Source organism: Heterocephalus glaber, unplaced genomic scaffold (genome assembly GCF_053883595.1).
Source record: "Heterocephalus glaber isolate CG9 unplaced genomic scaffold, H.glaber_assembly_v1.0 deba00001578, whole genome shotgun sequence".
Classification (NCBI taxonomy): domain Eukaryota; kingdom Metazoa; phylum Chordata; class Mammalia; order Rodentia; family Bathyergidae; genus Heterocephalus; species Heterocephalus glaber.
In genome coordinates this window covers 1,127,329-1,154,568 of record NW_028258359.1, presented here as the reverse complement: position 1 = coordinate 1,154,568, position 27,240 = coordinate 1,127,329, and the positions used below count along the sequence as shown (strand labels likewise).

Genomic DNA, 27,240 nt, shown 5'->3' with positions numbered 1-27,240 from the left:
AATGAGATAGATTTAGTATGTGAGAGATATGCCATGGATAACCCAGAGTTTAAAATGAATTTATTTCATAAAAAGAAATAAAAAATAGGAAGGAGTCCCTATACATCTTCATTATGCATTTCCTCTTTCCCAAGTAGGAAAGGCCATGTCAGACCTCATCTTGACCAGCAGGGGGCAGCAGAGGCCTGTGAGAAACAGCCTTCTCTGACCATCAGCAGCATCCCATGCCATCCCCAGTGCCACTGTGTATAGGACAAGGGAAAAGATGCCATATGTGCTGCACATATAACTCTTGCAGGTCGTAAATTTGTTTTTTGGTTTTGATAGGAAATCATGAAAATGACAAATCCTGCAGCAACCAAATAGTCTTTTAACTATTTGAAAAACACTCTTAAGAGAACAGATTTGTTGGGGCCAGGGATTTAGTTCAGTGGTTCCAGCACCTGCCTTGTAAGCGCAAGGTCCCGAGTTCGATCCCCAGTACCAAAAAATAAAAAAAATTATAGTTAAAAAAAAAGAACAGATTTGTTAGGCCAGGGATTTAACTCAGTGGCACCACGCCTGCCTTGCAAGCACAGGGTCCTGAGTTTGATCCCCGGTAGTAGGGGGGAAAAACAGATTTGTTGTTTGTCATCGCCCAGCCATATGAACAGTAAATCTTTAAAACATTTGGACATTGACTAGGTGATGTAACTTACACCCATTGTTTATCAAGAGATTATGTCAACAGGCAAATAAGAAATACATGTTATATGTAAATGTATTTCTTATTTGCCTGTTGACATAATCTACTTAATTTACTTTGATGTTAACGTGTTTTTCTAGGAATATACTAAATTCATTTGCAGTTTATATGTCCAGTAGTATGCTAGGAGGGGAAGCCAGTTAGAAACATGTGAAGAAAACCTCTATTTCATGTAACCCAATATAAGAGGCAATTTAAGATCACTGGGTTGCAGTGACTTCTATTTCAGGTCAGTGTTAGAAAGCATGTTCTCGCTGAACTGCCCGTGAGTGGCCTATGCATTCCTATGCTGAACTGCCTATAAAGCTGGTGTGGGCACTTGAGTGTAGGGATGTGAGAACAGAATGGACAAGGCCCTCTTGGGATATTATCCAGGTCACTTATGTATCGTGTGAAGGGTTAGATGACATGGCTTGTGATGCCTTGCTAAGTTTTGGAATTCTTTGATACCTATGAAGCACAAGTAAGCAAATGAATACACATGTTAAGTAAATTCTTTTATTGTATATGATATGAATTGATATGTGAACTAATATGAAAAATACAAAGAATGCATTCATCTCCGAATTAAAATTAGCACCTTTCAAAAAACTTTTAAAGTATGCATGACATAGCTTTAAAATGTACTTCAGTGTTTTAAACATTAATACTCCAGATAGTAAATTAAATGTTCATAAACCCATATTTCCTTTCCACATTTCTGAGATTTGTTTTTATACATTTCCTAGATTTCTGAAATCAGGTATATTTTAATAGTACTTCTAATATAGTAGTCTGTCATTAATTAGTGCTTCTTGCTATTGATAGGGTCTCAGAATTGAGAAAAGTCAGGTACAATGCCCATTTAAAGTCAGTCATTTTAATGTCCCTAATCCTTTTATGCCCAATCTTCCATTTTTGAAACAGCACATAACAATGGAACATAATAAAAATTTTGCTCTTGGATTCTTGTTCCTTGAATATTTCTAGGTAACATGTATGAATTTAGTGCAAAAATTCAGAAAATTCCAACCTTTGGCATAAATGGGTTAAAGAGGACTTTAAAGTAAAATGTATTATATGCCTAAACCAATAATATTAGGACTGTAGCTCATACCATTTTTCAGACACTGCTAAATACTAGGTTGCAGTATTCTTTAGAGAATGATGATGGCATGATACCCACTTCTAAAATATGACCCCCTGGGTTACGGACTATGTCTACAAGTCATTCCGAGGTGATTTCTTTTCTCTATGTGTGGTCAAGGGTCATAGTGCAAACCACATGATTTTTGCCTTGGAGTATTATTCCTGATTCTGAACTCTACTCCTTGCCCATCTGTGAGGAAAACCTTCTTAGCAACAGAAATGCGAGGGGGGATAAATAAAAGATTTTGTAGATGTTGGGTGTTTTGATATTTTGCGTAAATATTTGCACTTAGTAAAGCCATACACCATGAGCTAAAATAACTAAGGTACTAGGTCTATATTTGGGGAATTGCTTAGAAAGAAGATTCCTGGTCATTCAGTATTTCTATTTTCTCAAACTTGTTATTTTCCTGGATTCATATTTTGGTCCGGATGAAAAATAATAATTTTGCTTTTATAAAGGAAAAGCAGCTGTGAAGATGAAAACACTTCCTGTGAGATTACAGTTTGATTTACTCTTCTATCTCAAACATCCTGACAGTCAGAAAAGGCATACGGCTGTGGTTAGGCTTCTACCTGCCTACCACATCATGTCAGATGTCGACCCAGTGGGGAGGGAAAAATAGTTTACAGATATAGTCAGCATTATTAAGTTGAGCTATTTAGGTAAGATGAATTTATTAAATAGAACAATGCTAATTAACTGTAAATATGACAGATGACATAAGGTGGTGATCCCAGTTTTGGCCCCTGGGTGTTCAAAACATCTCTAGATTGTAGAGTAAGTCTTTTGTCAAAGTTACAGTATAAGGAAAATTGTGTAAATTTGAGCAGTAAATCGTAAAAACTCTAAAGCATTCCTTGGCACACCCTCCAAAGATGGCATATCCCTTCCTCTCTGTCCCTGGCCAGCAAGGATGGAGAATCCATACAGTGCTCCAAGGCACCACTGCCCCCTAGTGGGAACAAGTATCATCCTCATTTGGAGTCAGAATCTGCTTTCAAACAATTTGAGAAATTTCTGTCTCTTAAGATCACTTTCAGATTTACTAATTCAGTTTAATTTTACTGTTAGTCTGTAACATTGTTACTGTCAATTAAAGTCTTATCTCATGCACAGCTTTGTTCCAGGTCTTAGGACACACTGTCTCTTGTCTCTGTGATGGGGACAATCTCTACACATACATACTGCCATTTATTTTTAGGGATTTTAAAAAATAACACTAGCTCCAAATCTTGTGATTTTTGAGATGAAATTGTTTAAGGAAAAGCAAAGTATGACATACTGTGGCTAAAAGGACAATTTGTTTTAGATTCTCAATATTCTACGGAGAATGGTAATGCATGCTACCTACTTCATATTATGCAAAGGCATATTGATTTCTACATAAATCTATATAAATATAGCTCTTACTCTAAATCAGATTAGAAAGATGGTACTGTGCTGTAATAGCTTAGAGAAATTACGTACTACCAAATTTCCATGTCTGTATACATAATTATGTAACTAATTTAATTAGCATTGGTTATGTATGTTTTCAAAACAGCACATTGCCAAAGTCTGATTCTTTAATTATGCCAGGCTTTTACTCAGGAGCAGGTAAATTCTGTGGAAACTCCTCATGTTTGGCCATCTTATTTATAAGTTACCTAGATGCACTTAACCAGTAGATTTTCTAAAAAGAGGAAAGGGCAGTTCTCTGCACAGAGAGAAATTAAAATTACCACCAAAACAGGTTCCTTGTTAAAATGTAACCCAGACTAAAAACTCATTTGGAGAAATGGCAGTCCTCCATAAAGGATCAGCCTGTGTAAAAGCTTTGGTTGGACTAATAGCAGGTGTTGTGTTTTGGGTTGTTATTGTTGTTTGGTTTTCTTGTTTTGGTTTTTGGTGGAGTTTTTCTAGGTGGGTCCACTCTTGCCATAGTTTGTGATCACTTTAACAATAATCATCAATCTATGTTTTCCTCTTTCATTGTCTCTGTATCTCACCAAACCTCACCTATTGAAGGAATTGCTTTGGCAGTATAGTTGATATTAGTACCCCAGGTATCCATCTTTCTTATGTGTGGGGAATTTCTTGCCCCAAAAGAAAGAAATAGAGCCAGCACGGTGTTAGTGTTTGGCATATCCTCACTGCCCCTAGACACTTCCTCTGACAAAGTGACAGCAATGCAAATCAAAGACACTGAACCTCAGAGCCACCTTTATAAAAGCACCTCTGTAGTTTTGAAAAGCTTTGCTGTAGCCTTTTAAAAACATTCTAGAATATATTTAAGTCAGGATGTTGTCTTTCCCAAGTCCTTTCTTCTCTCCTAATAATTTACGCTATTGTAGTACCCTGGAGAAGGAATTTGGAGTGTAGGTTCTAGTTTTTCCCAGTTCTGATCTCAAGGAAATTGCTAGGTTTTCTGTACTTTATTTTCCTGATCTATATATAAAATGTCCTCCTCTCTGGAGTATAAGAAAATTACCAATTAGTAAGTATTGATTTATTTTCACTCCTTGGAGAAAGACATGACATTGTGTTTTATTATATGGCCATCTTTCTGTATAATCTAGACCAATACTGTAACATCTTTGCATCCCTATATATTTCTGCTAATGCATACCATTTCATAAATTAATATCTCAAATTATATGTCAAACTGCATTTATATCAGTATTAAATTGGTTTTCCAGCCACTATAGAAGATTAAAGTTTGTATTTAAATTAAGTGTGATTAAGCTAAATTTACATGACAGTTTCTTCTTCCTTTTCTTAAGTATTTCTTTCAGACAAGTTGGCTTTTATGCTTTTTATTAAAGCAAGTAGAAAACTATTCATAATTCGGTCAACTCTTGATTATCATTCCTGATTCTAACTAATAATACAGTTACTGACTCGCCGCTTTTATAGCATTCACTGTGAACCAGGTAGTATTCTAGAGCTTCACAATGAATGGACTTAATCCTCACTACCACTCGTTGAGGCTGATACTCTTATTATCCACATTCCACAGATGGGAAACTGAGGTATAAAGAGGTGGAATAACCTGCTCACATTCACACAGCTAGTAAATAGTGGAGCTCAGTTCTGCAGCCAGTAGCCTGAGCTGTGGCTCATCTTAACCCCTATGTGTCTCAGCTGCCTCTGTCCCCCTGGGGAGCTTGGAAAATCTCCCCTCCCTCTGCAGGCCTGCCATTCATTCTGACAGCTTAGACAAGGGGCCTTGATGCAAGTCCTGGCTCTGCTGCTTACTACCTATGTGACTTTAGACACATTATTTAGCCTTTCTGTGCCCCTATTTCCTTATCTGCAAAAAGAATTTAATAATGTATATACTTCATAGGGGTGTTGAGGGATTAAACAGTGCGTGTAAATTTCCCAGATGTATGGTTGCACATGGCAAACACACCTTAAATATTTGTTTTTATTTCCCTTTCAGAGTTGAAAAAGACTTGTAATTAAATGGAAACATTGTTAATATTACCCCCAAAACCCTAAACAGGGAAACAAGGCCCCAAAAGGGGACTTTCTTTAGATAATCAAAAGTTGACTGTGACTCTCCCGTCCCGCCACCCTTGCTGTGTGAACCACTGGGCAGTAACCCTGTGCTATAATTCATGCAGGCTATGGCCACTCGGATGCAGATGTTCTTCACCAGTCGCTTCTCGAAGCCAACATTGCTACTGAGGTTTGCCTTACTGCTCTGGACACACTCTCTCTATTTACACTGGCATTTAAGGTTTGTATTAAATAGCGTTCGTGGTCAGTTTTAAAAGCTCAGCTAGCACAAACTTACAGCATTGCATTTTTACTTCACCAATTTGTTTTTGTTGCTGTAGGGAGAGCATTAATTCTTAAATTCCTTAATGTACCCATTCCACACCGAATGGCTTGAATTCTCTGAAATATAATAAAGCTCAACTGGTCCACATATGCGACATGCTTGGAAGTGATAGAAATCCCTGGAGGTGGCTAACTCTTGGCAGAATTTCCCCAAGGAACAGAGCTTTACTAAACTCTCAGGATGATAAATACGGGAACCTAATCAGCCATTTCTGCCTTGAATATATTTAAACACAATGAAGTATTATATGCAAGGTCCTGAGTTCTATCGCCGGTACCAAAAAAAACCATATTTATAGAGAGAGGAGTGATAAAATGTGTAATTTTTAAAATTTTAGGGCTGGGGATTTAGCTCAGTGGTTCTGCTGCCTGCCTTGCAAGCACAAGATCCCGAGTTCTAACCCTGGTACCAAAAAAAAAAAATTTCATCTGTTCCTAAACTAAATGACAAAATTACTTCAGGGATAGAAAATGAAAGGTCTTTTTTTTTCTTGTTTTTAAAGTTTTAGCAAATATATTCAAGTAGTTTAAGATGGACTCTTGATCCTGACATTTCCCATTCTTGCTAAATGATTGCTTGTGTTTTTAGCATAGAAAAGGGTGATTGAGTTCGTGTTAATATACTACAAATATTGAAACTATGTTTGATTGCAAGGATATTTGGGAAATATAACTAGAGGCATTCTCTGCTTTCTTTATCTCTACATATAAAGCACATCTTTACTAGGGAAGTAAAAATAGTGACCTCGGTGTCCTATCACTGTACTTTAATATGCCTCTTTTCTCTCCTCTGTAGTCACACCCCTTGTGGAATGGGGATGTCAGTGTCTTCATACATGGGGCCTCCCCTAGAGTGGCTCTCAAAGTGTGGTCTCCAGCTACAGCCCCTGGGAACCTCTCAGAAATGTAAATTCTCGATCAGAAACTCTGAGCATGAGACCCAAGCCCCACAGCTTAAGGACCATGGCTCTACTGGACCCATCAAAGAGGGCTTTAAAGTCCTTTCTATTTTCTCTTGGATAATTTTAGTTTAAAGATCTTATGTATATAGGCAGTGAAGGTTCTGGATGTAGATGTTTGGCCATGTACACATGTATTGATGTTGAACATGCATCCTTTAGTGCAGAACAGCAATGGCAACACTTCCTCTACTCTCTGCCTGGGCCCTACCATGTGAACAGGCAGGAAACTGCAGGTGAGGCCCGGCAGGAGCAGGCACATGGGCAGGCAGGGCACACACAGCACATGTGTATCGTGGCAGCACCATAAGAGTAGTGACAGTTTCCTCAGTCGTCAGCCTACAGTCTTTTTTTTTTTTTTTTCACAATACAGCAATTTATTTAGATGCTTAAAATGAATACAAAGGGAAATAAAGACCACAAAATTATACATACTACACAGTGTGTCATATATTAGATGGTATAAATGAATACTCCAGGGCAGTGTTTAACTAAAGAGAAAACTAAATACCCAAAATGCAGCACTCATTTGGTTTGCTGCTTCAACATAACACACTTTTATACAGATCTAAAAGGTGTCAAAATTAGTAGCTGCAAAGTCAATTCTTTTTTTTTTTTTTGGTACCGGGGATCAAACTCTGGTCCTTGCACTTGCGCAGCAGGCAGTGAAACCACTGAGCTAAATCCCCGGCCCCTGCAAAGTCAATTCTTGCATGTGATTTTAGCTTAAAAGATTTCAGAAACATCTGAAATACCAGTTTTTGACAGTTGTAATGTCAAGGATATTCAGAACAAGAAAAATTCTATAATACAAGACATTCCAGATATATATCTTATGTAACTGGTCTCTGTTGCAAGATTGTACAAGGTTATGTGCAAAAACTATGTCCAAAGGTCTATACTAGCACAGGTTCAAGCTTTTGCTAGGGGAACTAGATACAGCATTTATTACACAGCAAGGGCAACACTAAAAAAAGAAACATCTATGATGGGCACACAATAACAATACCTTAAGCATCACTTGAATAGCTCTAAAAGACTGTACAAATATACATTTCAACTATTCAGAATACATGAAAAAAAATCAACTTCCCCAGTCTATTATACACATTAGATTGGTAGCTTGTTGTTGGCCCTACACTACCATGTGAATCAGGGTAACGCTTCTCAAGGACATCCAACCAAACATTTTACAGAGGGAAAGAAATGTTGAAAAGACAGATAAAATAAACCTCTGCTTTTCCTAATGTGCATTCATGAGCCCCCAGTGTACTGGTTTTTCGTACTTACCATGTCTATCAGGAAAGGCTCTGAAGCCAAGATCAGCCAATCATGTATCACAGACTTAGAAACAACCACTGGGACTGCAACAGCCACTTGTCCCCACAGCCTGCTGACCAGTCCTCACAAGGCAGTACCAGATAAGACAGCTTTGCAGTCAGACTGGAGGAAAAAGTGAGTTCTTGGCTGCAGCATGTCACCAGTGCAATGAGGCCAGGCACTCATGCCTGCTGGCTGCTTAGTTTAACTCCCGTTAAGCTGCCATGCATTGGCTCGGCCACTCCCATCAGTCATGTTGTCAAACTGCTCCCCATCCTCACTGTCAATTGTGCTATTCTGCCACTCAATCTGGGGGGTTAGATAAGTGCTCATTATTTTCAGATGCATTCTTCCACTGTGACTGGTCCTTGGACCAAAATCCTTCAACTTTTCCATAGGAACTATTCTTCCATTTTAACTGCTCTCTGTCACCTTGCATGGTGTCAGCCTACAGTCTTATCCACGGTCTTTCCTGTTGCCTGCCGAATATTCAGGAAGGTATTTGCCAGGGTCCCCAGGTCTCCAAATGTCTGTCACCAATAAATTCTGGCTCCCGAGAAAGAAATGGCATTTATGGACTGAATGAATATCTTTGGGAAAAGTACTTGATGTCTCCATACCTAAAGTTTCTCATCTGTAAGATTGGAGAAGTAGGATCTACCTTACAGGGCTGTGGTGAATTTTGAGTGAGCTGACCCTTGAAAGGGCCTTTCGTGTTGCTAGTACTGTACATACCAGGCTCCGTTGTACTGGGAGACGGCATGGACACAGAGACACCATGGGCGTAAAGCTCCATCAATCCCAGCTCTTCAGCCTTGGGCAGGGCCTCTACTTGACATTCCCCCTTTTTTGGCTAGGGAGAAGAGAAGTACTAGAGATTGAAGCAGGGTCTTCACACTGAGTCATACCCCAGCCCTTTATTTTTTATTTTGAGACCAGGTCTTGCTAAGTTACTAAATTGTCTGGGCTGGGCTCAAACTTGGAGTCCTTCTAGGTATGGTGACACAACACCTGTAATCCCAGCACTTGGGAGGCTGAAGCAGGATTGCTGCAAGTTCAAGGTCAGCCTAGGCTACATAGTGAGTTCAGAGCCAGCCTGAACTACGTAGTGAGATCCTGCCTCAAAACAAAACAAAACAAAACGAAACAAAACAAAAAGTTGCAGTCTTCCCAGAGTGCCAGCATGGGGGGAGGCGGGTACCACTTCTCACTCTGCTTGACATTTCTCAATCCTGATGTCCTTACCTAAAACACAGCAATTACCCCTACTGTGTAGCTTGAGGTATAAATGTGAATAGCCAGAAACATCCACCCTGGGGCCAGAACATGCAGGCGCTCGAGTGTTCACTCTAGTTTAGCACTGAGCACTAGTCTTACCTGGTTCTCTCCTCCCTATCCTGTGACAAAGGACCTGATTCCTGAGATATCGGGAACAGTGAACTGAGAGCTGGGGTGGTGCTTGTCAGCATCTCTGTGCCAGTGAGCATAAGCATTTGCTGTATAAAGCTCAGCACCCTCGTCAGAGACGGGAAGAGGGGCAGGTGTATGGTGCAGTGTGCGGCATTGCTAGATGCTGGGCTGAGAGGTGGATGAGGCTTGTGTGACTCGGACTCACAGGTCCGTGAGGCCCTTACTATCATCGTCTGCACTTATTTACTCAGTTGAGGCATCAGTTAGAGCACCTGAGAAAGATGACAACCTTGACTGAGCTGGTATAATTCTGGGCAGGAAAATCATCTTCCACAGATGGAGCCCTGTCATACTGACTCTCTTATTTGACCATGTCAGTAAGTTGCCAGAGACGACCAGAGGTCAGTTGCTTAAGATGAAATGTTTGAAAAGATTCAAGCCCTGAATTCTCCTTGTCATACCGTATTAGCTTCCTGCTGTTTATTGAATGCCTTCTGCACCTCAGGCAGTAATCTTCACAACAACCATGCCTAGCTGATCTCATTGTCCCCCACTTTAGAAATGAAGAAATTGAGACTGAGACAGGTTAGGAAATTTGCCCAAGATACTACACAACTGCTCTGTCCCAAAGACCTTGTTCTCCACCCAAATCAGAGGTGTGTGTTTGTATGAGTACGGAGGTGGGGGATGGGGTAAATGAATATTAAAGAATTGGAATGACCTCACAAAAAGAAAAGAAGAAAATTACCAAACCCTTTTTAGGTACCCTGTATAGTGCTGGGTACTTTCACATATAGTATCTCATTTAATACCTAAAAGGGTTAGTTTTGTAAACTGAGATGGTTACATGCAAAAAAATATGATTATCTTGCAGCTATATTACAATGTCTATGAACACAGTCTCTGAAGTGGACCATCAAATATTTTATAATGTTAATGTGTTCACAGATTTAATCTGAAAATGTATGTAGTTTTAGCAGTTTCATTTAGAACCTTGTCTTGGTTTAAAGTGTGGCCGTGAGTGCTAATACAAAACCATAAAGAGCAGTAGGGACTAAAAAAGAAAGCGGTGTGCAAGTGGGTACCCAGAGTCTCACTGGAGGGTTTGTGGTCTGTCACATGACTGGAGCCTTATCTGCAAAAGTGCGTGAGAGTGACTGCAGCTGAGACAGCTCTTGTCCAAACGGAGTCTCTACAGATTACTTTAGAATCAGTGTTTAAATAAAAATAAATGTCATGGCCTGAGTTCAATCCCCGGTACCAAAAAATAAAAATAAAATAAAAAAATAAATGTCATGTGCCTCAGAAAGACTTAGCTGTCTTAGACGTCTCATTTAGACAGCCAAGGTTTAAGGTTGACGTTGTGTTCTTGGGTCTTTAGAAATTACTGATAATTGAACATTCATTCCCTGCAAGGCCCATTTCCTGGATCAAGGACTGCAAGAGAGTGTTTCAACAATCAGACCTGAACCCGTCATCCATAATTCCTGGGGACTTGTCTCCACTTTATTGCTAGAAATAAGTCGTTCATTATATTATTGTGATATCTCATTTAATTTCCTAAATGAAAATTCCCTATACTCAGTAAGAGTTAAAATGAGATACACTGCATTATTATCTTTTATTATTTCTGAGTGGAGAAATTAATGGGGAGTTTTGTTTTTCTTTTTTACCCACGTGGGCCTTTCTGCATGTTCAAAGATTTGTTTGTATTTAGTATATACTTGTATTACTTTCTAATCAGTGAGAAAGCAACAGAGAGGCAGACAAAAAGGAAGAAGACTGATTGGAAGATAAAGAAGCTAGCTGGTAATGGAAGTGTCTAGGCTGAAGAGTCTTTATTTCTTTAAATGAGGCATTTTACATCTTAATGTAAATGAGTCTTAATTTCATTATTGCAGTTCTTGAGATCAGAGCCCAAGGGGCACTAAATCCTGAAAATAAGAAGCAAAAGCCTTGAGAGAGAGGAGGGGGAGAAGAAACTCAACTTGGAGACAAAGACCAATTCAAAGAGGATATCTCAGGGTCTTTTCAGTTTTTCAAAGAACTATCTCTTCTGGATAATCCAGCAAAGAGTGCTGAGAAAATGAAATCTCATTTTCAGATTCACCCAAACCTCACCCAGCCATAATTAGCAAAGTAGATGGATTGTGAAAAGCAAGGGTCTCCAACTGTGGCTCCTAGGAAAAAAATGGTACCCAAGACAAAGCCTGTATGTAGTTCCCTGAGCACTGGAATCAGCATTTGGTGACGGGCAGGAGGTGGGGTGAACAGCTGCTCACAGAGAGTTATATCATTCATTTAATCAGTCACCATTCGCAATTTCTGCTCTTTAAATTGCTCTTCTTTCACGTGATGGAATTCAGTATGATGCCTCAGTATTTCATGATATACAGATCACTGAATTTTAAATGTTATACCAACTGTGAGATATCTATACTTACTAGACTTAAAAAGAAAAAAACATTGTTTGCCTGAGTCAGAATTTCTCTCCATCAATGAGATGAACCTTGCTTTTCTGAAACTGACTCCAGCCATAATTTGCTATGTAGAAAAATTATTTATTTAATGTAAGTTACCTGTTTATTTAGCCAAATTGTAAGATGTCTGTTGACTGTTTTGGTTACAGTCACTTTTGCCTGCTTGTGCAAAATGCATGGATGTGTCCTTCCCAAACACACACCTTTTTTAGACAGGCTTGTCATATGTAAGGGTCGTGTGCTTTACTGTCACGCATGTTTGGATGTGAAGTTGCATGCTGGCTTGTTGCTGGACTATACCTGCAGCTATCGTATAGATTCGGCAACTGAAGGGAGTTTTAGCTAACTAGGCTTCCAGCGTGGTGAATTCCTGTGGATTTTCTGCTGAAATGAGGATATTTTAAAGAATGATTGAAGGCAATTAATTGTGGTCCTTTGATAAAATCTATGAAGTGTTACAATCCTACCAGTTACCTCCTACTTAGCTAGACCAAAATACACGCCAGATGCTTTTGTTCTTTACAGTACCTGTGCAAGGTTAGTTTTAGAGTCACTGTTTTACAGATGGGAATACTGAAGCTCTGTTTACCTGCACAAATCCATGCACATAAGTGATACTTGACCAGAACCTTACCAAACTGGTTATCCATGGCTCAGAATGCCTGAGAAGCCAGTCTGGGAAGGAACTTCACTTTTAGAGGACTTGCTTCATATTCTTTATTTCAGTTTTTTCCCCACCTATTAATTAGCTAACACCAGTAATGCTGCTCCTCTGTTGGAATTAAAGATGTCACAAACATCACCTCTGTCAGTTGCTAATGCACAGTAAAAGTACTAGGAGCCCAATCAGTACTAAGCTACAATGACCTTACACACTATATTGAAGTTTGCTAGGAAGTTTATCCCCAAAGCATAAGTTTATTGATACATGCACAGATTCTGCAAAAAAAAAATGTATGCACACTTCAGGAAAAGCAAATGTAAATATTTTAATACTAAATTTATTGAGACATCATGAGATTAATACAACTTAATCTTTGGCCTCCATAATTACAAGAGGTGCTTGAAGTGGTGGCCGTGAACTTCCAGACATTTATTAGTACATGAACTGCTGCTTGGGTAACCTTGGTCATTGAAATTGCGGGTCAAGCATTTTCAATTTCTTCTCTAAGGGTCAGCAGTGTAGTGGGTTTTCTGTGAAACACAGCATCCTCTAGGGTCCCCCATTCAAGGGTAACAGCGTCTGTTTAAAAAACATGATAGTATTTTTCTTTTCCTGAAGTGAGTATACATTTTTTTTGGTGTGAACTCTATTTGTTCTATAAGAGCAGTCTGTGTTTTCCTATGGGACTCAGCAGAGTTTGTTTAAATTATAAGTTGTTTTAATGCTTGGAAGATGCAGTCTTTGAGCCTGAAAATTGTCCGGAAACTCCTAGAGGTGCCGGGTTTGTCTCACTAATAATTCTGTTAATTGTGTTTTAAGAGCCAGCTCTTGGCTGACCATGGACATAATCCTCTCATGAAAAAAGTTTTTGATGTCTACCTGTGTTTTCTTCAAAAACATCAGTCTGAAACGGCTTTAAAAAGTGTCTTCACTGCCTTACGGTCATTAATTTATAAGGTAAGTTGTTTCATCAATGATGGTCTTGACTCCTGGTCACCTACTTTTCTCCTCCTGCCTGGAGTTTACGGGAACATCACCCACCGAGCACTAACTTTGCTGTCCTGTACCTGCCCCTTGTGTACCATCTAGTTTCCCTCCACGTTCTATGAAGGGAGGGCAGACATGTGTGCGGCTCTGTGCTATGAGATTCTCAAGTAGTGTAACTCCAAGCTGAGTTCCATACGAACAGAAGCCTCCCAGCTGCTCTATTTCCTGATGAGGAACAACTTCGACTACACCGGGAAGAAGTCCTTTGTCCGGACACACTTGCAGGTACGTGTGATTTCGCTTTCTAGGACAGTTAGCCCCAGTGGAATCTTGTTTTAGGAAAAAAATCTTTGTCACATTTACCAGTTTACCTGCACTCTCAGCCCTAAAGTAGAAACTCAGGAAGTCCTTTTTTCTGGCTTAGTTTATTTCATGTTCCATACCATAAAATGCTACCCCAGGATGTGTTTCTTTTGGTAACTTGACATTTAAATACTGTATCAACATTGAACTAGCTGAAATTCTATTGTCTCAAAAAGTACAGTTGTACCTCAGTTTCCAAACTGAATTTGTTTTACGATTTTGGGAAAGATGGTTGCATTTGTGTTTGTGCCGGGAAGATGGCCATGGTCATGTTTATCACCCAATGCGGAGTTTGGAAACAGAAGCAAAATTTTGCCAAATGCTTCTGTTTGCAAACCAAATTGTTTGCAAACAAAAATGTTTGTGAGCTGAGGTATTACTGACACATCCTATGTGAGGATGCTTCATAGTAAACATTTTAGGTAAGAAACAGAAAGCCCAGAGTGTTTCTTTCTGTCTTGTATTTACAAACATCTGCTGTCTCTCCAGGGATAAAACATCCTAAATTCTCTGTTCTGAGAACTAGACATGATAATGATGAGTCTTTTGTTTTGTTTGGGTACCGGGGATCAAACTCAGGACCTTGCACTTGGGAGGAAGGCGACAGAACCGCTGAGCTAAATCCCCAGTCTGAGTCTTATGTATTTTTGTAGACACTTTATCAATGAATACATAATACTGTTTCTTTCTCCAGCTCTGCATTTATTCCTTATTTCACTGTCACAAACCACATGCTAGGATTCATGACACATCCCTGAACAGAACAGAACCCACTCCTGGACTATGGAGCATACAGTCTGTCCTTGTAGCATAGAGTAGCTAGTGCTCCCCTGCAGGAACTTGAGTGCATCAGGAGGAGCATCTGGCTGGGGATCAGGCATGGCTTCCTAGAGGATGTGAAGGATGGATAGAGGATAGCAGTTGAAGAGTAGCAGGCCATGGATGCACTATAGGAATTACCCATCTGAGTCTGGCTGCTTAGTGTGGAGTTTAGAATATGGGTGACAAGTCGAGAGCACACTGTTATGTATCCAAATCTTGATGTATTTGGAGGAATCTCTTGGACTCCAGTGGAAGGAGTAGATCCTAGGAGTTGGGACCTCACCTAGGGAGGCCATTGTCAGATCTAGAACAAAGAGGATTATGTCAGGAGTGGCTGGAGGAGGGATGGTAATATTGGAAGGAAGAGAGGATTAAGCTGGCAATACTTAGTGATTTGATTAGTGGTAGCTGGCTGTGGTAAAGGAAAAGGAAGAAGTAAATGTGGCCCCATGTTTGAGCTTAAGCATCTGGGTCAAGGAGGTGCTAGTCATAGGTCCAAAAACAGTCAGGTTCCCCGTTACATAGGTCTTAGTCACTTTCTTCATTGCTGGGACAAAATAGCTGACACTCATAACTTAAAAGAGGAGAGGTTTGTTTTGAAGTTTCATTCCTTGCATGTTCAGTAGAAGGCCCTGGACAGAGGAAAGCTGCTCATGGCATAGCAGCCAGGAACCAGAGAGTGAAGGAAGGAGCTGGGAAGGGGGTTACACCCTTCCAGGTCACAGCCACCATAACCTGCCTCTTCCAACCAGTCCCCACCTCCTAAGAGCAAGTCACTCCATAAGTCAATCACCTTCTAAACATGTGAGGCTTTGAGGACCATTTTAGAAAGTGAGAAAGAGATTCAGACATTGTTTCCCATACTAGAGTGAACCCTGCCCCAAACCTCCCAACTTTGCCCTGGTCTCTTACACACTGTAACTGAAGACAGAAGCAGAGCCCAGGTGATCATCTGAAAGTGAGTTGATTCGTTCATGTTTCTGTGTCCCTAAGGTCATCATTTCTGTCAGCCAGCTGATTGCAGATGTTGTCGGCATTGGGGGAACCAGATTCCAGCAGTCGTTGTCTATCATTAACAACTGTGCCAACAGTGACCGGCTCATCAAGGTGGGTAGCCTAACCCCCTTTTAGCTTTCACCCTCAAGACTCTGCCTCATTATCTGATGTGCATGTGGTCAGCAGGAAGTGGATAAAATCTACGTGTCTTTCCTTCTCCCGTTCGATTTAGCACACCAGCTTCTCGTCCGAAGTGAAAGATTTGACCAAGAGGATCCGCACAGTCCTCATGGCCACAGCCCAGATGAAGGAACATGAGAATGACCCAGAGATGCTAGTGGACCTCCAGTACAGCCTGGCCAAGTCCTACGCCAGCACCCCCGAGCTCAGGAAGACGTGGCTCGACAGCATGGCCAGGATTCATGTGAAAAATGGGGATCTCTCAGAGGTAGGTAGCGCAGCCAGCCTCTTGATCTTGGTTTTTGAAAAATCAGTTATACCTTATTCATTCAAAGAAGCCAGTTTTAAGGGAAACTGTCCTGTTATTTAAAAGCTCAGAGAGACTTCTTAGTTACCTGTGCCTTTTGATAATTTTAAAAAGATTGTAAGGGGATTTCTCTAGCACAAAAGAGCATTGTATGAAAGCCCTTAAAAATCCACATACTCTTATAATTCCCTTCTAACTAAAGTACACACCAGCTTCTGCATTAAAGCTCCTCCGAAGGCCTAAAATTCAGCTATTTATGATTAAAATGTTTCCCATTATTAAGGTAATGATAAGCATCACTTTCTCCTTTTGTCAGTGCTGTAGATATTTGAGTTTCCCCCATTTCAAGATGTTGATAGCATGGCTGGAAGTTGGATGTGTGGGCACCAGAAACAGACTCTGAACCCAAGATCTGACATTTCCTAACTGTAACATTGAGCCAATTTTCTTAACCCCTCAGGATCTTGATGAAATCATAAGTAAAATGGAAAATTAAGGAAAATAGCAATAGAGTACATATAGGTTCTGCATTCCCATGAGAATGCTTTTCAGAGTTTGTTCATGAGAAATGTGGGTATGATCAGTAGTATTACTAAAGCAAACATGCCTTGACTTTGAAATTTCAATAATAGTTTCAACTAGTAAGATAACATTCTGTGTCTGAAAGGTTGATAAAACTATTTGTACATATTCATTATTGAACAACTCCATTGAGCTAAAAGGTACATACAGCATTACAATTTTGTTAGTCCATAAATTTAACCTAAACTAGCAGGATAAAAAGAAATTAGTAGTGAGAGTAATGTCTCCATCATTCTCAGAACGTAAGGATTGTTTTTAATGATTTGTGTGACTCAGGTCTCTTGTAAAAAGGAAAAACGAGCTCACTGAGCTTTAGTCGTTTCTCTGTATATTAGCTATCTGTGGCTGCCATGACAAAGTACAGCAAACTGGTAGCCTAAAATTGCAAAATTTTATTTTTTCACAGTTCTGGAAGCCAGAAGTCCAAACTCACAGTGTCTACAGAGCCTGCTCTCTCTAAATGTTCTAGATTAGAACCTGTTGCTTGTCCTCCCAGCTCCCTGTGTTGCTGGCATTCCTTGGCACTCACTGACTAGAGACACATCACTCCAGTCAGCCTCCATTGTCATATGGCAGTGGTGAACCTATGGCATGCATGCCACAGTAGGCTGTTTGTTAACATTAAAAGCTCTAAAAGGTTTGCCATCTCCAGCATATGGCAACTCCCTCATATGTCTGTATTTCTGTACCCCTTCTTTTTTTTTTCTGGTACCAGGGGTCAAACTCGGGACCTTGCACTTGGCAGGCAGGCGTGGCACCACTGAGCTACATCCCTGGCCCTCTTCTTCTGTAACAGTTATATTGAATTTAGGGTCTGCTTGATACCAACATGACCTCATCTAAACTAACTGTATCCATAACAACTCTTTTCAAATAACATCACATTCTGAGATCCAGGAAGGTCATAAATTTGGGCAGGAGAGGGGACACTTTCCAACTCCATACACTCTGTAAGCAAGACACTAATACAACTAATCCACAGGACTTCTTATGGTGGCCTCCCTGTCTGGTGGTGTGCACTTGCTCCATAAGCTGTCACACATTTGCACACCTACTCTGTGCATATTTTCTTGCCATGCAGTGTAAGATGAAATAAACCATGTCTGACTTGAGTTCTGCCTCTCGGATTGGACAGTGTAATGGCTCTGACTCCCTAAGAGACTTCTTTCTGCGCACACATACAAGGCACAGACCAGAGAGCCTGCTCCACTGCTCGTGTTTGTTTCTACACACATGCATGTCAGGCAGCTTCTGCAGGCGTGTGTTGGCAAGACAAGGGCATCATGTGGTGGCGGCCACCTGACTGGTGAGGATAGGGGCTTACACATCAGCATCTCCCATGGCTTCACTTCCAGCAGCTGTCTTTGACTTTGCTAACAGAGCAACTTTGTGACAATAATTTACTTTTGTTTTTCCTTTCATTTTTAAGGTAATGAACTAGTTTTTATTTAGAATTATGTGTTGGGGGAAAATTACAGCTTTACCTTTTTGTAAGTTGAGAAAACACATGTATTAGCACCTGTAATTTGAACCATTCTCTTAGAATCTTGGAAGTAAAAAAAGTTTTTTCCCAAGCACATCTTTTCCTCACACAATCCTCTTTTTGCTCTAAGAGAAATGATGCAGAAAACTTGGGTATACAGTACTAAGAAAAAATACTGTTTTTATCTTTTACATTAAAATGTAATGATTCTAAATGCAAAAAAACCAAAGGTTAGTGATTTTACTGCCATTTGTCCCAAGTCCTAATTTATTTCAAAATTTCAGATTGTGGGAATGGTTCCACTTTTTTCCAAGTTGACATTAGCTATTAGAAACACTGCTTGGTGCCTTGAGATATAATAATATATAATATATTTCTTGAATGTGCTATTATAGATTATGATTCTGACACGTCTTTTATTATAGGCAGCAATGTGCTATGTCCGTGTAACAGCTTTGGTGGCAGAATATCTCACACGGAAGGGTAAGGAATGAGCTCTGTGCATTGTGAAGAGAATATAAAACAATAAAGTAGCAAAGACAAGTGAGACCCATTCAGACAAGTTTGTACATGTATAGAGCATATTTTGTTTTATTCCCTTACATGATGTTTGCTTGCCTTGGTAGGCACAGCAGAAATCCCAGTATGAAAAGGAAAAATAGATGACATGTTGTCATATAACCTCTTCCTGACCACTCCATTCTGTAAAAACTAGTTAACAAGCTTTACATATGGTGTCCTTGGCCAGCCAATCCAGAACTGAAAAGATTTTATTTCCCTTAAGATAGTTCCCACTGGAACTGCAGTATTTATCAATCAAAAGACATTAGTCACAGGAGGTTATCAGACAGATTTTCTGGAACACAGCCCAGTTGGCTGTACTGTTCCCAGAGGAGGGAGAGGGGACAAATGATACTTCCTTTGTACATTATATATTTGTATCCAAAGTAATGGGCCATGAATTCATTCATGGGTTCCTTCTAGGTAAATACCAGTTACTCATTTCCATTTCAAACTCAGCACAGCCCCAAAGGATGGCCTTTAATTTTGGAATACTAGGGTTCTCAGCAAAGCTGGTAGTCCGCACATGTAATTCTGGAGGACAGGAGCACCAGATCTGGGCTGATGAGTATCGTATTTACCAAGTGGGAGTATTACAAGTCACAGATGCTGAGACCATGAAATGTTTATCTCTGATGCAGTTGGCTATTTAGAATGCAATTTAAAGGGGTCTGGGTTTGTTATACAACAGAAGGAGAATGAAATTAAAGAAGGGTTCCATGTTCACCTAGTATTTCCTGCCGAGGCGTTTTATCAGGTAATACATTTCCTCATGTTTAGAGGCAGAGCTAGCACTCCAGCGGGACCCACTCCGCTTCCCCTACAGCCATAGCACCTGCCAGAGGAGGAGCCGGGGAGGTGAGCCCAAGGATTGCCCAATCTCCAAGGGTCCCTTATCGCTGTTCATGTGCCATTCAATGGTGTGGGGATTTTCTATTTCAAATTTGCGTGGACGGATATTACTGTGCTTCCCTCCTTTCTTTTCCTGGGTTCTCTAGGTTGCTGGCAATCTGTTCCTATGGACAATAGAGGAAAGTACTTTGGCCTCCATTTTTGTTGTCCTATTGCAGTGGAGTTAAATATTTAAATGTACTTGTAGCCCAAACACGGTGGTTTGCTTTCATAACTATTTTGTGTAGATTAATGTTTTTCACTGGGGACTCTTTGATTTCCATATAACCAAATCAAACCAATGCTACACTAGAACAATGGTGGAGGGACTAGATATCCTGGGAGTGGCTGGAAATCTGGTCTAATGTGCAATAAAGAATCTCAGACTTCAGGTTCTACTTTTTCAAGGCTTGATCTCAAAATAGTCCATGTTCTTTTTTTAAAATATGGTAAGTCTCAGTTCAAGTTTTTACTTGTTTTATTATGAATAGGCATCTCACAGTAAAGCAGCAGAACATTTCATTTTCCCTTGAGCATTTTGCAGAGCTGGAATTGTCCAATTGACTTAAAACTTTCCCAGTGAGTCCAAGATGAGGAAAGGCTCCCATTGGACTGCTGTTGCCCAGGGACTGTATCCTGATCTCAGACATTGATTCCCACCTCCAGTCTTACACCTTTTCCCCTAAAGGATCAGATGCCTAGGCCCCGGAGGTATTCATGCTCTCTTTTTCCTAGAGAAAAGTGCCTCTCCTTACCCCCAGGTGGGTGGTGTGCCATCTAGCCAAGGCAGCCCCTCAGCTCATAGCTGTAGCAGTTGTATTGCATCTCAGTGTTACGGATGGCTGCAGGCAGGAGAAGGGAAAGCTCTAAGTCAGTGATGGCAAACCTATGGCACATATGCTGCAGAGGGCTATTTGTATCATTAAAAGCTCTAAAAGGTTCACTTTCACTACTCTAAGCTACTACTTATCCCCAGCCTGTGTGGTGAGATGACCAACTGCTAGAAGGAAGCAGAGTTATTTTTGAGTTACAAATGTCTTTCTTATTGGCTCTGGCTGCTTTAATTTCCTTAGTATCATTATACCAAATCATTTTTTCATTTACTTGTTATTTCATCATTAATTTGACTTAATAACTATTTCTCAGTTTATTTAGATCATTTAAAGACTGAACACACTTTATTAAAGTGAGGGGAAAATTGAAAAAGGTTGAGAAACAAAGTGAAGGAGGTGAATGCTTAGTGTGAGCAGACAAATGAAGAAGAGCATGTTGTGCTTCCCAGCCTCCTGTGTGGTCGCTGGCCTGACACATAACAAGTATGGAACTCAGTTATGTCATTCAGCACAGAAACACACGCGTCAGGAAGAACCCTTGAGGTTCAGCCACATTCGGGTTAGCAACTCTGACTCTTTCCCCTGCTCTCTCAATTCCCAGGCATGTTCAAACAGGGATGCACAGCCTTCAGGGTCATTACCCCCAACATCGATGAGGAGGCCTCCATGATGGAAGATGTGGGCATGCAGGATGTCCACTTCAACGAGGTGGGTACTGGATCCCAAATGGTCAACAGCGGACCAACCGCATGCACAGTGTTGGTCCCATAAGATTGAGTCACCTAGGGACATTGTGGCCATCTTAGTTTATGTAAGTATACCCTGTGATGGTCTCACAATGACAAAGTGCCTAACAACACGTTTCTCAGAACGCATCCCCGTTGTTCAGTAGTGCGTGACTGTACTCAGGTACCGTGAATCCTGCAGATTTCTTCCCAGTGTATCACCCTGGGCTTTTCTTCCTGCAGCTGGTGCCTCCACACTGAGCTCCAGCTATATGGTTCTTCAGAAAATGAAGCACAGCAGGAAAAACTCTGCTGTTCTCCCTTCCTAGCAGTGCCTTCTCATCTCCCAGGAGGAGGATTAAGGGGCCAGTTTGTACTAAAGTGAGGCTGAGTATCCAGTGTATTCAATGGAAAGTTTATCAGTCTGTCTGACAATTTTTCTAGTGTATGAGTTTTGTTGCTGCTTTAGTCTGACTTTAGTTTTATTTAGTGGCTCCAACTCTAGACATTCCCTAAGGCCAAACCTCAAAGTCTCAAGAGAACAGACTGGGCTTACAGCCAGAGCCAGCCCTGTTTTGGGAGGGCCCAGTTTCTGCCTGTGTATGGGTGCTGTGATAGAGAACCACGCTATCCCACTGCCCTGGAGACCAGAAAGTGACATTAGACAACGGTAGTGATTCCTGAAGTTTCTTGTCAAAACAGGATAGCACCACATCTACTTATCTGTAGAATGTCTTGACATACAGCTAGGAATTTGAGCAGTGCAAGTTTTCTGCTTATATTCAGTATATTCTCTTTTCCAAGAATATCTGTCTGAATAATATATTCATTTGTACCTGCCTTCCCCAGCCCAAAATGAAACAGTCAAGGAAAGCTTTTTAATCCTGCCCATCTTTTAAAGTTGTCCAGTTCTTCATGTGGAGAAAAAGAACCAACAGAGAAAAGAGCACCTATCTGTCCTCTGCCTGCATTTTATTAGCTTTCTTTCTCAAGGACCATGGTATGGTTGCACACAGTTAATAGTTCATCTTTTAACCATTTTTGTGCCAGTAAGGAGGGCCTGTGACCAAACATCTCCCATGATGTGAAGCAGTCCATAAACTACTTGGTTTTCAAAATGTGGTCCTGAACCTTTTCATGAAGGCTTTGAGGTCCTTACTTTTCCAGCCAAATGTTTATGTGAGTCTGAATATTTTGATTTGTTTATATATATCAACCTAAGCAACAGTCAGACAGATTTAATGCAGAAGGTATGAGAATCCAGGTTCTCCTACAAAGTCAGACATTAGAGTTGCAAAAATGTAAAGCACGGCTACTCCTCATTCTCCCTCTCTCCTTCTCTTCCTCCCTCCCTCCCTCCACCCCTTTCCCTTCCTCCTTTCCTCCTCTCTATTTTTTTTAAAGTTTCTTTGAAAAATACCATTTTCTTTTTTTATTATTAATATTTTCTTTACTTTAAAATGTTATTTTTTAAGATATAGGTTTCTTTTTAATTACATTAACAGATCTTTTACATCTTTTCAGTTTTCATTTCTAATATTATAAATATTGAGAGAAAATACCCACATAAACAAAAGTTCTTTGGAGTCCGTAATAAATTGTAAGATATGTAAAAGCTTAAGAACCACTGTTGTAAACTGTCTAGTCTCAAATGGCCTTCAAAATTAAAAACTAAATATGAACAAAGAAGGTAATATATTGAGTGTACTTCATAAAGTTTAAATATTAAGATAAGTTTCACAACAATAGATAAAGTTTTCTAATTATCCTTTGGGGAAATAAGCTGGTTATTCCATGGCATTAACAGCCCTTCTGTCTCCCATCTTGAAGTGGCTGGATGGATTGTGATTTTTTTACTTCTTATTCTCAAGTGTGAAACCTATCTCTGAAGGAACAAAGCCCACATGCTCTTGGCTTTCAGCTCCCCTCAAGGCAAATTCTCACTGGGTTTTTCTCTGAGAAGAGGCAGGACAGTATTGTCTCCTTGCAGAAGCCACCCTTGCACCCTGTGCCAAGTCAGCCCTCTGGAGTGCAGCACTTTAGTTGGAATTAGATAAGGAAATCTACCATGCCAAGAACAACAGATTTGAAAGTATAAACAGTTTCCTGTCACCTACCCTGCAGGGGTGATCGAATAAAGGTCAGGTTTGCTCACCTGATAACCAGGAGGTTGTAGTAGTCACAAGAACCTAATGAATTACCTGATGAAATTAAGAGCAGACACTGTTGGGGAGATTTATGAATGGTACCCATCTGAGTAAGAAGTAAGCCTACAAAAGGATTACTTTAATGGCTATTTTTAGAATATAGATTTTCCACTCTGTCCTTGAAACATGAAGTTGGTAAATCTTTAACAAGGTCCATAATACATAATGATCTGTGGTTAGGATGTGGCATGGTAGGGGTATAAAGTCCTGCTCAAGCCCCGCACACTAAGATTGAAACTGACAGGGAGGAAAAAGAGGAAGAGGCTCTAAAAGACAGGAAAACAAATTGCTATGTACATTTTCATGTTGGCTATCCAAATGTCTCAAAAAAAAAGCGAGACAAAAATCTCTGCCAGAAACAAAGTAGTTTTGGGAAGAGCTGACAGGAAGTAAGTGTGTAACACAGTATAATAAAAATATTGCCTGCGTAATCTGCATTAATAGAATTTAAATGTCTTAGATGCTGTCCTATAGCCAGTTTTATTGGAGGAACTATGTAAAAGTACACAATTGTCTTAGCAGCAGGATTTCAGATGAGTTTTTATTGGTACCAAGTCCACCTTCCCTGACTCCTCCAAAGAGCGGACACTCTCCCAGCTGCTGTGATCAGTAAAAAGAAATGTGCAATTCCCACAATAACTTTTGTTTCACAGTCTGGGCTGTGCACATTGAAGAAGTCTTGAGTCCCTGTAGTGTCAGAGTTCTAACTGGGCCATATAGTGTTGGGATCCCTCCCTCGTTAACTGATGCAGCATCAGAGTCCTGGCAGGGTATAAGTGGCATACTTGGGAAAGTGAAGATAGTCTCCTAAAAAGAACTTTCTGAAAGTTCAGAGAGATTTTGGGGAAATGAACAAAGTATGTTGTAGCATTCCCCAGTTTAGCAACAGCTGGGTCTCACTCCTAACCTAAAGGGTAGTGGGGAGACAGAAATACATGGAGGGGCCACCTGACGGGACCTATGGGGTTCAGTAGCAGATTCACCCTGGCAGGGAGGGAGGGTGTGAGTACACACCCACCTTCCTGCCCACCCTCACTGTTCCTCCTGGCCTACAGTCTCCTGCCGGGACCGCCATTAGCCGACTCCGCTGGGAGCTAAGGTAGGAAGCCCAGCATGCAGGCAACCATCCTGATGAGTCTCTTCCTAGACCACAGAGCTGGGGAGATAGGGCCTGAGGGGATCCAGAGGGAAAAGTGGGAGATACAGGTGATCCTCATCATTCGAATACAACCTTTCTTGGCACTCTGCCTTCTTTCAGCCCTCATATTGTGAACAAGTATCCATTTGTTGCATATTTAGTGCCATATTTTTCATTAAATTTTTATGGCTTTTGTTGGTGATTTTTGTTGTTTAAATGGCTTCAAGGATAATGCCAGTCTAAGGTCCCTAAGTACAAGAGTGTTCGCCATGAATTTAATGCTAATGAGTGTGTGTGTGTGTGTCTCTAAACAGTAACATGTAAAATAAGATTATATATTGATTGAGTGACAGAAATATAACCAGAGCCTCACAGGAAGCTAACCCTGCATTTTCCCTAGGAAGTAGGTAGCATTCACTAATCCAGGGTTTGTGATGACCTGGCACCACCTCAGTTAAGGAGAACTGTCTTGCCACTAGCTGTTTCATAAAACAACAAGTCTCACCCCTGCAGAATCACCCTTGAGTATGACAAACCTTATCTGAACTTACCTGGGCAAGTCTCTGATTTCTGTTGGTAAAAATTGTTTCTATTTAAAAACAAGTGCCAGGCCTGGGGATTTAGCTCAGTGGTTTCGCTGCCTGCCTCGCAAGCTCAAGGACCTGAGTTTGATTCCCAGTACCAATAAAAAATAAAAAGATAAAAACAAGTTCCAATAACAAACACAGTATTTACATCCCTAGAACATGCCACAGGATTGAGAAATCAGCAGGACATATCCAGTGGTTAGTATTTACATCCCATCCAAGCCTGGTGATTTTGACTCTGTGGAGCTGCTTAGCCATCCACTTTGCCCTGACTGAGAGTACTCTGAGAACCAGGAAAGTTCAAACAGTGTTTCCTCGTAACTGTCCAAAGCACTAATAGTTGTGAGTAGGGAACTTAGCCAGTGGAATTTGTGGAGGTGCTGTAGCCTTGGTCGATACCAGAACAAATGACCTGCTTCATTTTGAAATATGTACTGGCACTGAGCTGGCTGCTAAAGAAACCAGCAAGAGCAAGATAGAGGTCATTGCCATAGCTTCTGATGCTTTCTTCCTATGGAGAAGAAACAGAGGAGAGAAATGTAAACCATAGACCCTAAGAATCTGATTTGCGGTTGCACGGAACATGCTGAGTCGGCCTGCTGCAGACAGGCAGGTCGGTGCATGCCCTACCGAGGTCCCGAGTGGTGCGGAACATGCGGAATCAGCCCACTGCAGACAGGTAGGTCTGCGCACAACCTACCGAGGTCATGAGTCACGCGGATGACGCCGAATCACCCCACTGCAGACAGGCAGCCACCTGGTTCCACACTACAAAGACGCAGAGGACACCAGAACAAGGTACTGAGTCCCACTGCTCCTGGTCTACAGGAAGGGGCTTCCCAGTCACCATCTCTGCCGCTCATCCCAGCCCAGAGGAAAGGGCTTTTGGGCCACCTTCTGTCCCGCTGCTCCTGGCCCAGAGGAAGGGGCTTCCCGGCCACCATCCCTCCCGCTGCTCCCAGCCCACAGGAAAGGGCTTTTGGGTCACCATCCCTACCGCTGCTCGTGGGCCCTGGCCCACCTCACCCAGCTCAGAGGAGGTAATCTGTGCAGAAGCTAACAGCCCCCTGCCCCAGTCAAAATAAAACATGTAAAGAAGTCTCAAAACCAGACTTCCAGATCACCTACGGCAACCCCAAAGGGAAATGAGATGGAACACTCTGATACTCAACCACCTGGACCCACTGAACTGGCAACAAAAGGGGATCTGGAAAAAATGAAATCAGAAATAATTTCTCAGATAACAGGAGAAATTGTGCCCCTAGTGCAAGACATGATTAATACATCTAGAGAGGAGCTCAGGAACATGATGGAATCCCAACATAAGAAACAAATGGAATCCATAAAACAGATGCAAATAGATTTCCAGGACGTGGAAAACTCCACTGAAAGTCTACACAGCAGAATGAGCCAATGTGAGGACAGAATTTCAGATATAGAAGATAAGATTGCAATCAGTGACCAGGAAAAGAAAAATTGCTTCAAAATTATAAGGGAACATGAGAAATCAATCCAGCAGCTGCTAGATGATGCCAAGAAGAATAACATAAGACTGATTGGGCTCAATGAAGAAACAGGAGAGAGTGCAGATGACATAAAAAATCTCCTCACAGAAATAATGGCAGAAAACTTCCCAAGCAGGGGAAAAGAGCTTGACATACAGATAAGTGAGGCATATAGGACTCCAAATAGCCTTGATCAAAAAAAATCTACACAGAGGCATATAATTGTTAAGATTCCAGAAACACAACAGAAGAACAAAGTTCTCCAAGCAGTCACAGAAAAGAAACAAATCACATACAAAGGAAAGCCCATCAGAATCACAGCAGACTTCTCAACACAAACCATCAAGGCAAGAAGAGCTTGGAGTGACATATTCCAAGCCCTAAAAGAAAACAGCCTCCAACCCAGATTGATGTACCCTGCAAAACTATCTTTCAAAATGGATGGAGAAATAAGATACTTTCATGACAAAGAGCACCTTAGGAACTTTGTGAAGACCAAACCAGCACTCCAAAGAATTTTACACAATATCCTAGG

General features: G+C 40.8%; 1 protein-coding gene across 1 annotated transcript in view; it reads left to right on the top strand.

Annotated features, from left to right (window-relative positions):
• LOC147823480 (dedicator of cytokinesis protein 9-like) overlaps positions 1-27,240 on the top strand; it is a 248,003-nt gene that overhangs the window by 165,450 nt on the left and 55,313 nt on the right. Inside the window, 8 exon segments of the mRNA XM_087193072.1 lie at positions 5,486-5,601; positions 13,358-13,495; positions 13,628-13,810; positions 15,704-15,817; positions 15,939-16,154; positions 18,684-18,741; positions 19,600-19,677; positions 21,145-21,251. Coding sequence (XP_087049198.1) covers positions 5,486-5,601; positions 13,358-13,495; positions 13,628-13,810; positions 15,704-15,817; positions 15,939-16,154; positions 18,684-18,741; positions 19,600-19,677; positions 21,145-21,251 — 1,010 coding nt within the window.